Source organism: Urocitellus parryii, chromosome 6, assembly GCF_045843805.1.
Source record: "Urocitellus parryii isolate mUroPar1 chromosome 6, mUroPar1.hap1, whole genome shotgun sequence".
In the NCBI taxonomy this organism is placed as follows: domain Eukaryota; kingdom Metazoa; phylum Chordata; class Mammalia; order Rodentia; family Sciuridae; genus Urocitellus; species Urocitellus parryii.
The window spans coordinates 166905328-166924393 of NC_135536.1; the positions used below are offsets into that span (position 1 = coordinate 166905328).

General features: G+C 35.4%; 1 protein-coding gene across 1 annotated transcript in view; it reads left to right on the forward strand.

Moving 5' to 3' along the window:
- The window catches only part of Tmx4 (thioredoxin related transmembrane protein 4), a 42750-nt gene extending 26459 nt beyond the window's left edge, over positions 1-16291 (forward strand). The window contains exons 5-8 of the mRNA XM_026385794.2: positions 610-655; positions 7651-7752; positions 11269-11332; positions 12483-16291. Coding sequence (XP_026241579.2) covers positions 610-655; positions 7651-7752; positions 11269-11332; positions 12483-12853 — 583 coding nt within the window. The 3' untranslated portion in view covers positions 12854-16291. The remainder of the gene's footprint in view (positions 1-609; positions 656-7650; positions 7753-11268; positions 11333-12482) is intronic.
- The last annotated feature ends 2775 nt before the right edge of the window (positions 16292-19066 follow it).

A 19066-nucleotide genomic window follows, 5' to 3' on the forward strand; every position in this document is an offset into this window, starting at 1 on the left:
TTAATAGGACAAAGTGAAAAGAACTAAGGTACAAGAGTAATTGGACCATAGTAGGGAAGATAGAATTTCTTGTTGAAATGATAAGGTAGATGCAGGTATACACCAGACTTAGATTTGGTGGTAGAAAGATAAGAGAGATCACATAATGACTTCTGATTTCAAGGTGTTTGTTAGCAATGAGTATTTTAGGAGTGGGGATACATGTAAGGTTTAAAGAGAGGGAAGAGGAAATGAGCTATTATCCCAGAGTCTTTAAAAAATGCTCTAAGAATAGGTAGAACTGAGTATTCACTTAGGCTGGGGTTCATCTGTACATGTAATCTTTCCCCAGAGACATTCAGATGTTTATGTTTGGGATTTTTGCCAGACATATACAATGAAGGGAGAAAAAGCCAAGAAATTGTAATGTATTTACCTTAGGCAGATTCAAATGACGACCACAGATTGTAAACTGTGTAAGAACAGAAGTCAATCCAAGAAAGAGAACAATGTGTAGTGAAATCACTGAAGGGTAGTCCTTCTGATCTGAGTGGGTTTTTTTTTTTTTTCTTTTTCTTTTTCTTCTTAGTATACATGACCAGTTGTTCTCTTCTCTCTTTATTTTTTAAGGATGTCTGGAATGGCTGGTCTTTTTAGCATCTCTGGCAAGATTTGGGTGAGTAATCTTAAGTAAAACCATCACAATTATATTTGCAGAGAGGTTCTTAAGAATAAATGTGTAGCTTTTAGGCAAAAGGAAAATTCTGCTTTTCTCCTTAAGTTATACAAATTGTGTTTACAAGGGCATAATTTGATCAGGGATCTGTCGCTACTTTGTCTAAGTCATATCTTTTTTTTTTTTTGTATTGGAAATTAAAATTCTTATCAAGGCAAAAGGGCTTATATCATTTTATTTCATATATAGTATTTTAATTTTCTCATTGACAAATCTCCCTACAGATCAGATTATCTAAGTATGAAGGTATTAGTATATTTCAAAGGTCACTAAATGATAGCCTATGGGTAGGCCACTATTTTTGTAAATAAACCATTATTTGAACACAGCCATTTTCATTCAGTATTCATTATCTATGACTGCTTTTATATGATAGTGGTAGAGTTGAGTAGATGTTACTGACAGGGAGTTGTGGTTCATGAGCCTAAAATATGTCTTATCTGACCTTTTTATTGTTTGTGGACCTTTGCTGTATGTAATTATAAAATTTCACTTAGTTATTTCAGTGTACTGTTGTTCAGGTTAAAATGTTGAACCATTATATAACCTTGGCTATGTCTCTGACCTTTTGTTTCCCTTTCCTGTAGAGGAGGCTAAATTCAAAGATTGAATGAAAGTGCTCTGGAATTAATTATAGCTCAAAATACTTAAAAAATTCTTCAGACATGAATTCTTGTTTATGTTTTTTTCTAAACAATGATCATAGGTCATGGTATCGTATTTGAAACCTAACATTTAAAGAACTCAAGAAGACTCTGTTTCTTATACACATTTATATATAGTGAGGGAAATTTAAAAACAACCTTTCATATACCAGTTTCTTAATTATATATTCTGCCTTGTTAGATATCTATTTCATGGGGGGTTTTTTGTTTTGTTTTTTTACAAGAAGCTAATCAGAGACTTGGATTCAGTCTTTTTGGTTAAACTTTAACTGTTTTTTTTGGCATTTTTAAAATCACATTCAACAATAATTAGTATTTTTCCTTTTTCTAAATAGTTTTAAGTTTCATAAGTTTTCCTTCTGTTGATTTATTAACATTGGTGTGAAGTTTAGTCAAGAGCTGAGAACTGTGAATTGCAATCCGAAAATTGAGAATAAGGGATTTTGCCTTTTGCAGTATGTTGACATTAAAGGTTGATTATCATATAGTCTAATAGATATCTGAGCCTTGTAGATTTGTTGGCTATCAGACAGCACTGAGAGCAAGATCTTAGCACAGAACCTATGATGTAAAAATTAATAGGTGAATTTATCCTCCAGGTTGAGAAAAAAATCATGACTTTCATTGATGCTAGATAAGAGTTTTACTTTGAAAGACTATATCAGGGAAGATATATAGTTAGTACATTCTACTAGCTCTTGACTTCTTATTTACAAGATTTATGATATTTGGCCTGATGAGGCCTAGTCCTTGATGTCCCAACAGTTCTTTCTGGTCCCCATTTCCAAATCTTGGCATAGTCTGGCTTTGTTGGCCTTACTTAGCAGTCTTAGCTGACTGTCCTGCCTGCTTAGTTATCTGACTTTTTCTTTTGCTCAGGAGTCTCTTGTCAGGGTCAAATATATAATTGTCTGGAATGTCATCTGTTTTTAACTTATGTCTAGATAAAATAAAACTGTAGTATTAACAATGAACAGAAGTAAAACTGTAGTATTAACAATGAACAGAAGAAGCACAGCACGTGGTGTGGGAGGGAGAGACAGAGAGATCATGGATGAGGCTAAAACAAAGTGTGGAAAGTCTCAGAGAAAGAAGATAAAAACATTTAAGCAAGAAAGAAGTAATGTGTCTAAAGCTAGAGAAGCAAGATTGGTGATGTCTGTCTATAGTCTTTTATCCTACTGAGATTTTGTGGATATGTATACAAATAGAAGTCAATTTTTCCTCAGCAGTCAACTTTCCTGCTTGACTAGCTGTTAGAAGTAAATTTTTCTGAAAAGAAAGATGCAACTTATTAATTGGGGGGAGCAAAACATTATGTATCACTTACATAGAAAAATGCCTAGACAGATCAAATAGATTCTTGACAATGATATTCTCTAATACTGGAATTCTGGCTGATTTTAAAGACCTGTTTTCTTCTGTACTCTCTAATTTTTCTGTAATGGAAAAAAAAACAATAGAAAAAATGTCAATATCTAGAACATCAGATCCTACTAACCTAGTGATTCCTTAAAGTCCTTGAATTTCTGTTTTAGGAGTGAAGTCAACTTGCTTGTCTGACATTTTGGAGTTTAAAACTGGACCTTAGAATTCTAGGGTTGCCTGGTATTGTGATACCCACTTAGCTGAATTCCTATGAACTCAAGAGATTTTATTTGGTTTGCATTTGTCCTCCTTCATTTTGCATCAGCCTCCCCTATGTTCTTATTTGAAGTGAACCCTTAAGTAGGGCAGTTTCTTGAATAGCCTTTTTGCAGTTACCTTGAACCCTAGGATTTTTTTTTTTTTTTTTTTTTTTTTTTTTTTTTTTTTTTTTTTTTTTGTAACAAGGATTGAATCCCAGGGCAATTAACCACTGAGTCACATCCCCAACTTTTTACATTTTGAGACGGGGATTCACTAGTTTGCTTATAGCTCATTAAGTTGCCAGCTTTGAACCTGCGATCTTCCTGCCTTAGCCTGCTGAGCTGCTAGGACTATAGGCATGCTCCACCATGGCCAGTGGAACCCTAGGAATTTTTGATTGGTAATTTGTACCACAATGTGGCTAAGAGTAAATGATCATCAGTGTTCTCTCCATCAACAAATTCAAATTGTCTTTCTAATCCAATCATGAGGGCATTCACCTGTATACTAGATATCTTTGTGTAAACTCATAGAAGTAATCCTGTCCTCATGGATTATCTTGACATTCCACATGCTTCACTCATAAAAGGAGTCAATGAAGTCTAGGAGGTGAACAACTTGAAAAGTTTCTCAGAGAGGAGACATCCTCAAAGTCCAGAATTGACACTGATTTTCTAAGGCAGTAGCAATATAAAAAATTTTTTAAACTTTTACTAAAACTTAAAATGATTCAACTTAATGCAATGTTAATACTCTGAAAGCAGTATAGGGTGATGTCATGAAGGTGATGTGAAGAAGATTGCATTTTAGGAAGCACTGCGGTTGGCTCTGGTTTCATAGTCAGGACTAGGGTTCTCCAGGCTGAGATTTTTTTGTCCGATGGCACATGTGTGGACAGAGATGTTCTAGTCTTTGTTTTCTTATCTCTCTTTATGATTGGCTACCATGCTTCAGAGGCACTATCCTTCTCCCTTTCAAAACACAAGCCATCTTTTTCCTCCTTGTGTTCATGTTTCTGAAGCTGTTTGCTTTCTCTGACATAGACTGTTCTTACCAGAACTATTTGAATGTTTAACATAGAATCTGTCACTTATGTTATATTTGATAACTACTTTTTGTAGTTATAATCATTAATCATTGCAGTCTTTATTATTTTATTTTCCCCTTCTGGTGATAGACAACAAGAATACTTTTTTGTTGTTGTTTTTTTTATTTTAAACAAGACTAATTATAAACTTAAAACGTAATTCTGTGGCACTTGTACAACATACATACTTTTGATAACTAGGTTTAGTGTTTAAATATTTAAAATATTGTTTGATCAAATTTGGTGAATTACTAAAACTAATATAGGATATAACTTATGTCTCCTAAAGGTCACTGTTATGAAAGGGCATAGACATGGCAAATTTTAGCTAAACTAAGGCATGCTACATCCTGGAGAGGACAATCTGTTTGATGAATAGCACCTTCTCTTTTGATTAGATTATCATAACAGAAAATTTAGTGTTTCATAAATATCCAAGGATGAGAATTAAAGGTCTTGCATGTTTACATTGGAGAATAATACTTTTCTAAAACTTGAGGGCTGGGGTTGTGGCTCAGTGGTAGTGCTGCTTGACTAGCATGTGGGAGGCACTGATTTTGATTCTCAGCACCACATATAAATAAATGAATAAAATAAAGGTCCATCAACATCTAAAAAAATTAAAAAGAACTTGAAAACATTCCCTTGTGATTTACATAGCAGTGTCTCTTGTTTTACTGTGTTTCTCCCCCTCTTATAAAAATGTCTAGAATGTTTTATAGAACATTACAGTGAGACTGTGCCATTCACAAGGTTCCTTTCATGGACTCTACAAGAGATTGCAAGTCTGTGTCTCATTGCAAATATTGGGGGTAGAACATGGAGGAGGATTGAGTACTCCACTACCACTGAGGAGTCCTTTCTGCCTGCTCACACATAGGGAAAATATTTTGGCAGTTCTGATCTGTGTGTGTGAGGGATCAAGCCTGTCCTTGACCTCAGAGTATATATCCTGTGATACAGGCAAGTTCTAAATCCAAAGACTCTCTGTTTTTCAGGGCCAATTCAGCTTTGAGTGAGACTGTGAAACATTGGTTTGGATGGGTGGATGCTCTGGGTGGCATTTTATTCAGCCTGTAATGGTTTAGACTTCTGGAGGGAGTCCTGGCCTTCATGGGGAAGGAAGGTTCTGCCTCTGACCATGGGGACCTTGGCCTGGTTCCTTAAATCCAGTCTGACCACTGATTGGTCTGTTCTCATTTACTCTGTTGTAGTGATGTTTTTCATTTGGTCTTCTCAACTCAATTATATATTTAGCCAGAAATTAGCCCTAAGTGAGATAATATAATATATAATGGTATAGGTTATCATACCCATCAGGTGACATTTGAGTGCATTTTCAGTAAATACTTCCTTGTAACGAGAACATGTAATGTTGAACAAGGACCAGGATTTTACACAAGTGAAAACAGGTATTTAAAGAAACATGGCTAAAGAAACAAGCATGAAAATCTAAAATTAAATCAAATAAGTGTTAGTCAGTTATTATTTTGGACACACATACATACACACATGCACACATGCACACATAGGCAAGGGGGACCAAAAAAATCTTTGATGATGGAAGAAAAAATGAGCAAAACAATTTTATCATAGTTCTATCCAGATCTTGAAACAAAACTCCAGGTACTTAATATTGTGACTTATAACATTCACAGAGGGTCCCTAAAGCCATTATGAACTCAAAGTAAACAGATAAAGATTCATATCTACAGTTTGTGAAAACATAACTTGATTAATGTCTTTAGTAATAATTACCTGAAAAACCACAAGATGGCAGAGTTTCTTTAAGAAGCTCAAATCACTTCAAGAGTGGGTTGGTATAAGAATTGAAGTGAAGCTTATTACAATAAGATAATGTTTTGAGAATGCTAAAAAATGTTGGACTCAGAATGCAATGATTCAAAAGCAAATAACTTACTAAAATCTAAAAGTTAGAAATTTTCTTGAAAGTTGCAATAATTTATTTTGCAGAAAGAGCATAAGACACAGTCATCTAAAAATTTCAGTTTTTTTATTCCAATCACATAAATGAGATAAATCAGAAGACACAAAACAAGTTCCAGAATGCATCCCTGAGTCAGCACGGAGGCAGATTGACTTTTAGTATCTTAATTAGTTTCTTAATTTTTTGGCACATTTCAGAGCTTAATCATGTTGATTGCACTGAGTCATCAAGAAAAGCATAAATTGTCCAATAAACATTATGTTCTAAAGTAGGAAATGTATAATACCTTTTGAACTTACATTGAAAGAGTTTTAAACTACCCTTCATAAGCAATCGTCCTGACTAAGCACGGACTGATGACAAGTGCCATCAACAGAAGAAAGAGAGCAGCTTTACAAATTGTTTGTTTATATTTCATGTGATTAGTTCAAGCATTTGGTATCTTTTCCTTATTCAACAAGTGTTGATTGAATACTTTGATTACATGGTTAGTGCTTAAAATGTTTGCTGAGTCTTCATTTAGATCTATCAGATTATATGAGATCATTTAACCAACTTTTTTGTTTGCTTGTCTTTCATTCAGAATTAAGCCAGAGTAAAATGTATTATTAAATTGCCCAAAATAAACTAGGAAACCAATGGGAATGATTTAAATTTTGAGAAATATGAAATTAAACAGAAACTTGAATTCATTTTCATCTATTTTATCAGTTCTAGGCAGATCATTTAATCATTTTCTCTGTTTGTTGATTATATCTATATAACTTGGAACCATTTTACCCTGTGTCTAGAAATTGCTTGGATTATAGTTGATGGCAATGTAAGGATCAAAACAGATGACTAAATTACCATGGGGCAGCATTAGCTCTGCAACTTCGCATCTAAGTGGATCTTGACATTAAATGAGCAGGTTCATGTCTATACCCTGTGTGAGTTAGTAGGTAACTAGTTCCTAGCTAAGATTGTGTCTCTTCAAGTATTTGTGATTAGAGTCCCAGAGAATAGTAAGCATAAGATAATGTATGCTCTACTGAAAGACTAATAAAATCTCATTTGCTTAAAATAAATTAATCAAAAAATGTATTTTGTTCAGTATTGCATTTATTACTTGTAGTAGTTAATAAAGTTGTTAAGGGGTAGAATAATAATTCTGATTTGAAAAAGTAAATATGGAGACAATTTTAAATAGTTGGTTCTGTAGTAATTTTTCTTTAAAAATTTCTAAAGGACCAAGAATTTCATTTTTTTAAAAGATGCCATGTTATGATTAAATACTGAATATATATAATTATTTATATGAGGGACTAAAACAAAACAAACAAAACAATCATGATCGAAGAAAGGACTAGCAAAACAGTTTACTAGAGTTCTGTTCAGGTCCAGAGCTCTAGGGAAAGATAACTCTTTTTAGATACAACCTTTATAATTACTCTGAGTATTTCAATGTTGAAAAACTTGACTTACTCATTAAGAGTCATTTGGGTACATATTTGGGGTCATTTTGTGGAAAAATGTATGGATAGACCATTTGCAGGTTGGTGTTAGAAAAGATGATTAAAATATTTTTGGTCCTCATTACAAGTAATTTTTTTTCTTTTGTTTGCAGCATCTTCACAACTATTTCACAGTGACCCTTGGAATTCCTGCCTGGTGTTCTTATGTCTTTTTTGTCATTGCCACTTTGCTTTTTGGCCTCCTTATGGGTCTGGTAAGAGAGAAAACCAATCTTTTTCTTCTTTAAAGAAATGTGGATTTCCTGTAAAACTCAAAGGGGACTAAGAAAGAAAAAAACACAAAACATTCTTTTGTGTATAATCAAGTAATTAAATAGCATTTGGGAAGATAATGTTATTTAGCAAAATAATATGTTAATCAGAAATAGTAAAAACATCTTTAAGATCACATTTTTGTAAAATTCTAAAGTATGTAGAATTTTTGCCTTCAGAAATCTTTATTTTTTGTAGTTTTAAATCTTATCTTTAGGAATTAGTTGTACAATTTGAAAGAGCTGAATTCTTTTATCTCTTTTGAAATCATCTATTCCAGAATGGCCTTTTCACTAGCTTCTAGGATTATAGAAGAAGCATTTCTCAATTGTTTTCACCTCTTAGCCACAGAGAGAATGTAGCACACTAGGGAAAAGGATGCTGCTGCTCAACAGAATCACTGAGACTGGCTCTAAATGGCCCAGAGAAGCAGCTGCCCCACATCTTGCCCACATTCCCTGGGGAATGACACATATGTTGTGAAGCCAGGATGTAAAGATGAGTAGTTCAGATAGAATAAATCCGAGATAAAACTGCTGAGTATAGGATTTCTCAAAATAGAAGAGTAGGAATTGCCTGAGTACTCAAAGGAAACAGCCTTTAAAATACTCTATTTCACCACCCACTTCCCAGAGAAGCTGCAGCCAGCAGAGGCTTTGTGACTCACTTGCTTTTTACAGTCAGGATTAGAGGCCAGAGCTTCAGATGTGAGTTTCAGCACTCTGTGACACCTCTGCCATTACCTGGGGCTAAAAGTCAAGGCCAGGCTTGCAGACATGTGAACTTGGTTCTGATGACTTTTGAGACATTCCTTCCTTTTATTGTGTGTCTTCATAGTGCTAGGAGGGCAAGATGTTTTCCATAAGAAATGTTCTCTATTATTTCTTCATTTAGCTTGACTATTGTATTTACTATTCCCCCCCACCCCAGTTTTAAAATATGGGAAATGAAAACAAGTCTGCTGATTTGATTTTTGTTTGTTTTCTTGATTGAGCCTGGTAATGGTAGAAGTATTTTATAAAATGTTATTTTTCACATTAAATAAAGAGCTCAGTTTTAGAATCAAGTATATATTCTGTATTTTTAACTAACATTGGAGTGATCTTTAGTTCATAGTCTATAGATCAAATGACTGTGACAGGATCACATTCTGTTGTCAGTAACTGGACTCTGAAGGGTGAAAGGCAGCAAAGTTTTAGAGAAGCAGAAAAGTCCTGCAGAACACAGGCTATGATCCAAATAGCTTAGGTCTAAAAGCTTTTCAGTTCAGATAGTTCATTCATGGAAAAAGAAGAGGCTGACTTGCTTTCCTCCTCTGCCATATCTATTTCTGTTGCCATATATAGGCACTATCCAAATTCTGGTGCTTAAGTAGATTATTTTTCTAGATGCTGATAACCAATGTCTAGCTTGGGGCCTTCCACAGAGGAAGGTCCCCAGTGTTAGAATCATGAATGTCAATAACTCTGTGAAAAAACTCCATCTTTCAATGCACCTCTTCATTTTGGAGCATGGCAATCTGCATCTAGGTAGAAGCCAAAACCTATTATGGTCATTGTAGAAGATGAAGAGAAAGGTACCATTCTCCTATAGACTGTTTCTGAAAGGTTTTCTAGACCAGAATTAGACCTTGAAGTGAAAGAATCTAATGAAAAGATGAGAGGATTTCCTCCCAGTTTCTGAGAAGGAAGACAACAGACCTTGGTGGTAGGCTAGCTCAAACCTGTCCTTTTGAGCACAAGGGAAAGCAGTTGGAATTTCAGGTTATTCAGCTAATGCAAGAAAGACAAAGGTGGGACTGGTCCCCTGTGAATCTTTTCTCCAGTACCAGCCTGCCCTCTAGTATCATAAATGCAAGTTTCTCCCTGTGGCATTGTTGGAAATGCTTGTATTGTCACTGAAAGATGTTTCTTCTTCACTTGCAATATATTAAGACTTTGTCCTTCCTGGTGAAATTAAGAAAGAAAAAAAGTCACAAGAGATATTATGTCCTGAAAATAGCTAGTAAACATATGAATATCACATTAAAAATGTAAGATCCTTAATCTCAGTCCTAACACATGGAAATGCTTCCTCTTTGCTGGTAAGGGTGATTTAATGGCTTGGAGCTTATTGTTCCCCAACCCACAAAGCCTTCCTGAAATGCACTGCCTTACTTCATGGGTCTCCTGAACCTGGCACTTGTGACTTTATCGAGATCCAGGAGCCTCAGGAATCTCACTGGCTGCAGCTTAGAGCAGCCACGCAGTGAATGTTGCCCATGCTGTCCACTCTATGCCCTGGCTCAATGCTTCCTCCATCCTTGATCCTTCTCCACTCCATACCTGGATGTAAGCTCTTTATCTCTTAAGTATCAGAGTGCTTTGTATGAGACTTATTTTCCATAAATATAGTTTTTTCCTCTTTGCAACACACGCCCCAGATATTAACATGCATGGTACCTTGAACCTAATGAACCAAATATCAAGTACAGTAATAAATGAATATATGCCTAGTAGTAATCCTGAACACAAAGTAGAGTACTCATTTGATGCTTTTAAAATTGAATCAAAAGGACTATGAATTGACTTATTTAAAATTTTAGAGCACATGTAAAACACTAGAATATGTAGCACTATTCCTGTTTTTAAAGACTGGACAGTTATTCAAAAAGAAGTTGTAATCTAAGCATTAAATACAAGAAGAAATGTATAGCCTTCTAAATGGGCAGCTTTCTTTATCCTTGGATCTGTTCGTGTTGTGCTTTAAGGGCAGGGAAAATTGTACACGAAGAGAGTGGATCTCAATTTGTTCTGGCACCAGGTGCCTTATTGGATGTAGCCATTAGTATCATCAGTATGGCCATGGCAGATGGATCCTATCCTTAAGGAGCTTAGAGTTCATCAAGGAAAAAGACATGGTTATTACAATAGAAAATGACTTATGCTTCAGTCAAGGTCAGAGATGAAACTAATCCATCACTGCCTCAAATAGGATTTAGTTCACATTTTTTTAGTAGTTTTCTCACAGTTTGTCTGTAGAAATTGCAATGGTATTCATAAGAATTCCAGACCCTGAAATTTTCTTCCACTCAATTGAGGGTTACTTATTAGTGTGAGGCAGCTCAAATAAATACATAGTAGTTTTGTTTGTTCAAAATAGTGTTTTTAGGGAGACCATTTTAGAGTTAGCTTGTAGAGCCTGTTTTCTTATACCTGTTTCACTTATCTATTTATAGTAGACTCTCTGTAGGCTTTTGACTTTGTGGCCCTTGTCTAAATTATTGGTATTTTCCTGTGTTATGTCACATTTGAAAGGAGGAAATTCTTAATTATATCTTTATCTTTTTGAAGACTTTTGATCAGCTATTAATTATTAGTCTAAGAATGTCTGTTTATATAGAAGCAAGGCCTAATTTTTATACCCTTTGGTAATAACTGTTATGTGAACTTACTATAAAATCACTTTTCTTCCCCCAGATCTTGGTGATAATATCAGAATGTTTCTATGTGCCACTTCCAAGGAATTTATCTGAACATTCTGGTAAGTCTGAAAAGCTCATATGTTAGAGTATGTTTAGAATTTTGTGGTGTTCTATGGTTTGGAATTCTTTTTGTGCTTCTTATACATAGGGGGTTTCCCCTGATTTTTTAGATGAACAAAATATCACCTTGACTATTTTCTTAAAATATGTTCTCTGAGTATATTTGAAAATAAAAAATCCTTTTTCTCCTCTGTTAAGTTGGAGTATATTTTATATTGGTAATTGCTCTTTAGTTTTATGCCCTTTATTAATCAGTGGACAGCTTTTCCTCATTTGAATTGAACAATAGGAGGGAGAGAAGTGCACATTTATTGAGTCTCTACTGTGTGTTACTGTCCTTTAAGGCAGTATTCCTGAATCCTAGCAATGTTTCACACTGCTTCTGGAATTAAGTGGCCCTGGATTTGAATGTCTTTTTCATGTCTATTTTTTGAGACTTTGCATAAAGACTTTGTAATTGTTGAATTTTATTTGAAGTTTAGATAAAATATGTATTTTCATACTTGAAATTTTGGGGGCTTTGAGACTTCCATAGATAATTGAATAATATATGTGATCCTTAGAATTCTTAAATGTAACAGAAACTCAGTATAAAGCATCTTCAGGGAGGAACATGAAAATTTATTAGCTTACTTGTCTGAAAAGTCCAAGGGTGTTCTGGCATCATTCCCAGCCTGAGTGATGTTGGGTTTCTGTTTCCATGGTGCTCATTTAGTGGCTATCAGCAGTCCCAACTCACATCTTACCAGTTTAACCAGTTTCTAAGAAACAGGATGGCCTTTCTTCCTGACTCTCCTGGGGAGTATTCTGATTGGTTCAGCTCAAGTCACATTTCCGAACCAATTGCTATGACCAGTCAGCCACTGACCCTTTTAAAAGCTACAAAATACAGAGCATGAAGGAACCTTTGCTCTCTGCCCACATGTTCTGCCAAAGTCAACATAGTAACTGAAGGCCCTCAGGGAAGGAGAAGCCTAGGTGGGGGCTAAGATGCTAAGCAAAGAATTGTTCTGTATAATACCAAGAGCTTCAAGGTGGATAAAACTATCAATTCACCTGTTTTTTTCATTTCATAGATAAACACACTCAATTGAATACTGAATTACCATCATTTATTTGGAGGATGTTTTTCCTGTCTTCTCTCTACAGAGCAGAATCAGAAGTCTGAGGAAGCTCACAGGGCTGAACAGTTGCAGGATGCAGAGGAGGAAAAAGATGATTCAAATGAAGAAGAAAACAAGGACAGCCTTGTTGATGATGAAGAAGAGAAAGAAGACCTTGGCGATGAGGATGAAGCAGAGGAGGAAGAGGAAGAGGACAATCTGCCAGGTGGTATGGATGAGGAGAAAAGTGAAGTCAGTGACCAAGGGCCCCTGAGAGAGGGCAGTGTGACCCAGGAAGAAGTTGAACCTGATGAGGCTGAAGAAGACGTCACAGAGCAGCCCCATTCACCTGATACAGAAGTGGCAGAAGATGCATTGAGGCAGCGCAAGAGTCAGAATGCCAGTAAGGGACCATAGATAGGTTCGGTGATGCAGTTTCCAACAGTGCAGTCCAAAAGAATATGTCAGCTTTCCTCTGGTCTGCAATTTAAACCAAATCCTTAATTTTTCCTGACTGAGAAAGCTTCTCCCTTAAAAGATGATCTCTAGTGGCATTGTATCATAGGCACAGGCCTCATGTACCCTAAGGACAATCTTTCAGTCATGACAATCCAGAGATAAAAACAACATGCTGTTATGATCTGTTTGGGGGATCTGGATGGGAACTAGTTCATTTAATTGGGGCTTGAGAGTCTTTACCAGAGGAGGCAACCCCCAATCATTAGCACCCTCTGGAGAAAAAGCTACAGATCCGTAAAATGAAGGCAAAGCAGCCTTTACTTCTGAGCATCCTCAAAGAATAGCATAAGTCTTGCTTCCTTTTCATGTGTTAACTATTTATTTTGTGAAACTGTAAGAAACATCATGCACCACAGTGCACAAATATTTGTTTAGAGATAGAAATCCAGAGGGCCCTTGGATACAGTTTTAGAAAAGAGCTTGGAAATATGCCAGCTCTCTAAATCTCCTTTGTTATGTTTTATTTCTTATTTTTTATTTCTCCAACTTTTCTACTATGAGCCTGCAGACTACCCACACTCTTCACAGTTGTTTCTCACTTAGGAGATGCAGCAGCCAGGTCTGCTTCCACCATGTTTATTCTCATTTGAAGGTTTAGAAAATCTAACACAACTGATGAAGCCCTGACTGCCAGCTATCTCAAATGAAATGTTGTAACCTTTGGAGTTTCAAAAGGAAGTAGGGATTTTACAGGACAGATTTTAAAACAATTTTTTGGCCAACCTGTAGTAGTTTTCTTTTTTCAGAAAGTTTCTTTAGCAATGCTTTATATTTTTTTGAAGCCAGAAGTGATCTAAGTCTTGCCCAGTACAGGGTAGCCTTGTGAAGAAAACTTGAATACTGTGTTGTTTTGTTTCCATCTCAGGAGGTTCCCTGGCTCTTGAAACACTTTAATAATAACTGGAAACTGTTTCTAGTTTCATTCACTTGATGTGCTTTTGGTGAAAAAATTAATGAAAGTCAGTATCAGGAAGTAAAAGATTTGATTTTGTTTCCATCTTCCTTAACTTCTAGAGAATTGTATCTTTGTAAATCTCTCACTCCTCAATCTACTATAAGTACCCAGGGAACCCAATTTCTTTTCAAAATCCATCCATCTACTTTTTTCTTACCTGATTTATGTCTTAGAATAAATTCATAAAATTAGATTCCAAGCATATGAAAGATGCTTAAAGTCAGGCTTATACCCCTTGGGTCCAGACAGAATAATGAGTACAGGTTTATGAAATTCAGAAAGTTTCTGTCATCTTTAAAAAGGAAATGCAGTCTATTTCTATCTGACTATTTATATAACCCTTTCCTTGTATTAACTGTGAACAACAGGGCTCACTGGTGGGGGAGGCTCTGAAACTCTCTACCCTCCTGTAGTTGATTGAAGCTCCTTTCAACTTTGCCCAAAGGAGGTTTTTACTAGGAGAACTGATTTTCAAAGATAGTTATTTTTCATCTTTCCAACTCAGCTAATAGTCTCTTCCCTAATATGCTGAAGTTTGTTAAAGTTGCTAGTAATTGTGTTCTTCAGACCATCACAGAATTGATGGACTGGGAGGAAGAATTTTGACCTGACCTGTGCCTGTTTCTTCCCCTCACTCCAGTTCCCGCCCCTCTGACACACCTTCACCCAAAGTGCCATGGTTCTGATGGGGGCAGTTCTACTCCCTGACACCAGGACGCTTTTCTGGATACTCTCAAGCTAAGCTGTGCCTGTCCTCCTGTCACTGGATTTCTTTCTCTTACAAACTCAGCTGTGTAAACAAAGATTTCAAAGAATAGTGAGTTCAAGTTTAGAGTTAGGAAATAAGAAAGGTTTCATAGATTGGCTTTTCTATATAATGTCCCTCCCGCAAATAGAATTTTTTAAAGTGAAGTTTTCAACTAGAGGAAAGGCATGAGAAAGAAAACACGTTCTACTTTGTTTTTTTGTTTTTGTTGTTGTTTTTGTTATTTTTTTTCTTAAGTGTAAGCCCAATTTACACTTGGACCTCAAATAATACCTAACTACATAATAAGAAAAATGTATTTTCTTTTTTAAAAATATAAAGTGGGAAGAAAAACATCTTGGGAAGAGGATCCAGTAAAAGTTTAAGTATTTATCTATAAGAACCATTTTTTCCTTTTTTTTTAACATCCTAACAAAAGATAGCTTTTCTAGGAGGTGGCCTGATCCATACACATCTAATTTATTATCTTTTCACTTGAACCTCTAGGTTTGTTTTCAATACTTAATATAAACCTAAAGAAAAACATCAACCTAAACTTAAAATCAGATCAGCATTTCAATTGTTTTTTTTCTGTAGATAATCCAATGGTTAAATGCATGGAAAATGTGATTTTGATTTTAAAATTTTTTTAAAAAGTCATACTTCCCTCTATTGCAGTATCAGTTTGTTTAATCATACAATTGTGTTTTATTGCAAATTCAAAATAGGTGAATGAAGTAAAGTAATGATTGTGGAGTGTGGGTACATAGCACTTTATGTGCAGGTAGTTGGAGCAGGGTGCCTTGTCACTGATTAGAAGGAATGTGAAACTTCTAGTTACCCTATTGTTGATTTCTTTTATTATTCATCTCCTGCTAGATCTGCTAAAAGAAGCCTGCTTGGTTAGGGATCTCACTGAAGCAATGCACAAGCAATTCCACTTTCTTTCCCTTTGAAGTATAATTGAATAGGTCAGGGATAGTGCCTGTTCAATTCACAGGGCATTGCACTGTTTGGCAAGTACTTGCAACATTATCTTGTGAATATGATCTCTGTAAGCTAAAAATAACTACCTATAAAAAGTAAACAGGCTTTGAATAGGTTGGCTTTTGCAGCTATGAAAGCTGCATTTTGATTTTTTATGATCCCAAACTCTGTTGATAGTTTGGAGGTTGCTACATGATTTGAGTGTATGTAAGTTTTCGGATCTGCATCCTGTACCTCCTTTGGGTTGGATGATAAAAAATGCTATTTAAGGGAATACTTGCCATCCAACTTTGTTAGCAAGGCTTTTGGGACTTTAGCTGCTCTTTTGCTTACAGGATGGGAAACATTAAAGGGTCCAAATTAAAATAAAAAGGTAGAAAAGAAGAGTAAATTTCAGTGTAAAATCTTGAGCATGAAGTGAGAGAAAGAAGCGGGATTGGTGCTTTTGCTAGTGTTTGTCAGTAGGTCCTTCATCTCAGTGTTGTAGTGTTATTTCTGTCAGTATTATACATGTGTGGTGAACCCATCCTGTCAAATATATCAGCATTTTGGAAGTTATTCATGTAAATCTTTAGTGCCAACAAAATGTTCCCTCTTGTAGTATCTCTTTACCTCAGTCTTACATTTTGATTCTCTTGAAGATTATAGCTTATCTTGCAAAAGCCAAATGTTATCAAGTCTGATGAAACCTGATGGGGCTGTTGTGAACAGATTTCTGAAAGTGGAGGTTTATTTGAAAACTTCAGCCCAGGATATGGCCTTAGATGGCTTATTCTCAGTAAAATTTATGTAGACTGTGATGCTTTATATATGTGATATGTTTTCGGTATAGTTAGATCATATTTGTTAGTAGATACTTTCTTTGTGGAATGCAGTTGTTATACTAAAGACACTGCTTATTTGTACTGTCATGCATTATAAATTTGTTATGTATATTTTCTGTAATGGTATTGATTATTTTGCCGTTTCATTTAGTGTTCTGTTTATCCATGTATTCTTTGTTTCCTTAAAAAGCATCTTTAGCAAGTGAAATGAGAAATCAAGATATTGTTTCAAGCAGTACATTGCCTATATTATAGATCATCTGATACAGAATTGTACATAAACCTTAATCCTGTGTGGTTTCACTTTATTGTAAATTTTCATTTATGTCAAAACTCAATAGTGATAACTACATAAATGCAAAATAGTGTATTGCTTTTCATATAAATATTTTCACAAAACCACTTGCCTAGGCAGTTAAAAATATTACTTTGTTAAAAAAATTTTTTTCTTCTGTGTTTGCTCTTTATCTGTCTGTTCATTCCCCACCTCTCCCACCCCAAATCTGTAAAGACCAAATTATGTGCCATTTAGCTGCTCAAGGACGAGTTCTATGATTCAAGAGCTCATCATCATCATAGCCAATTGTATTGCCTTTACAAAATCATTCCACTCACCTCCCAGGTTCACTTTGTCCTGAGGTCTAGGGTGGCAGGACTGGAACCGATGGCAAATGATGCTGTGATTCCTCCAAGACACTGGACCGACCTGGTATCCTAAATAAGACATTTGGAAAACTCCATTCTACACCTGGCTTTCTTGCCACTATTGCAGTAAAATAGCACAAAGGAGGTGAGGCAATTCTTTAAACACATTCAGGCCTTAATGTGACTGGAGATTTTATTTTTCTCTTGGAAGATGATAGTGGGATATGTAGTAAGAAAGTTATTAAATTGGTATACCTCTAAATCCCTCCCTCAGAGTAACTAACTCTGAATCTTATTTCCTCCTACAGAGAAATATGTATGTTAGCTTTGTCTCAGCCTATATAAACTTGGTTATTCTTGGTAGAGATTCTTTGCCTACCCAGCGAGATAAATTCTGGCCCTTACTTTCTTTTTGAAGAGAAAGTTATGAATTCACTTTCTCTCTAATCTTTGCATGAGCTTTTCCTCCCATTTCAATATCTGATACTCTTATCAAAAATTTATAGATTTCTCAAATATTCTGTTTAGTAGACATTTGACTAATCATGTTAACTTAAATATTATCCTTTGGAAAGACTTCACCATCAGAATTCATTGTGTACTACTGTCACTTATGGAGACCTTTTCTAAAATTATTTGTTGTTGTTGCTTAGATAGAGACTATAGGATAGACCCAGAGAATATATGTGTTTTAGGACAATCTTAATTACTGAGCTGTTATTCTATGGAACTGCTCTTCAAACAAGCTCTCTGTGTATAAGTTCTAAGCATGAATCTCAGTCTAATAAATAGCATTAAAACCTAGCAGTTTATAAGTTGACCACACACTCGTAATTACTTTGGCCACTAACATTATTGTACAATGCATTCTTTAATACTTTTGATATCCTTGACTGTCAATAGAAGGGAAGGCTCTCTCCACTGGTGGAAAATAGCATACTACTGCAATAGTGGTGAGAGAGCCAGGTATAGAATGGAGTTTTCCAAATGTCTTGTTTGTTTAGGTCAGTCCATATATAACACCATGGGCCAAGCCATTGGATTATAATTTTGGCATCAAGACATTTGACCCTCTTTTCAAAGCATTTGTTCTGTAGACTCTGGAAAAGTAGGAATTATCTTCTAACAGAGGTAATTATCTTTTTAAATAGCATAAAGGAAGGTGATTTTTTTTTAACGTAGATATTGACATGTTTTAAAACTGTAGTTCTGCTCTTATAAGCCCCTGTCTTGTGATTCAAACATGGTCTTATTAGTAGGTCCAAGTAAATGACTTCAAGAAACTAGTTCATGGCTCTTCTTGGGCTAGCAGAAAGGTCTCATTCATAAAATGCATGAAGTGGTGATTTATGGCCCAACCCAAAAAGAGATTTTTCTGCATTGTATGTCAAAAACAGTTTTTGATCAAAGGAATTTTTAAATTGGTGTCCTCTAAGCAGCTAATAATGTGAATCTTCAAGGAGGAGTTTAATCTCTAGCATTTCTAAAACACACTTTTCAAGAAATATGGTAGAAAACATTTGAAAGCTCACTACAAAAGCTAGAGATCTTGGCTAAACTATAACTGGTATCTTTTTAAAGGCAAAGTTGATCTCAAAAAGAACATGAGGCTGAAAATTTACCATGAAACAAATAAACATGAGTTAGTACCAGGACTCTCCCAGTGCTGGTGATAATGGTAATGGTGGTGGTGGAAAGCTGTTGCCCTAGGAAATCGCAGAATATACGTTTTATTGGCCACATGGTTAGAGGATAAAAGGTGTTGGCTGCCTCAAGATGGGATATTGGAATTTAAATAATATCCCATTTACCTACTTGGCAAAACAAGTCTGTTCACTAGCACAAGAAAACCTTTCTGGTGTATGTGTTGATACACAATAGGCTTCTCTAAGAAATTATAATCATGAGTGTGACCTTATAAAACTTGGAGTTTGAGATTAGTTCCATAGTCTCAA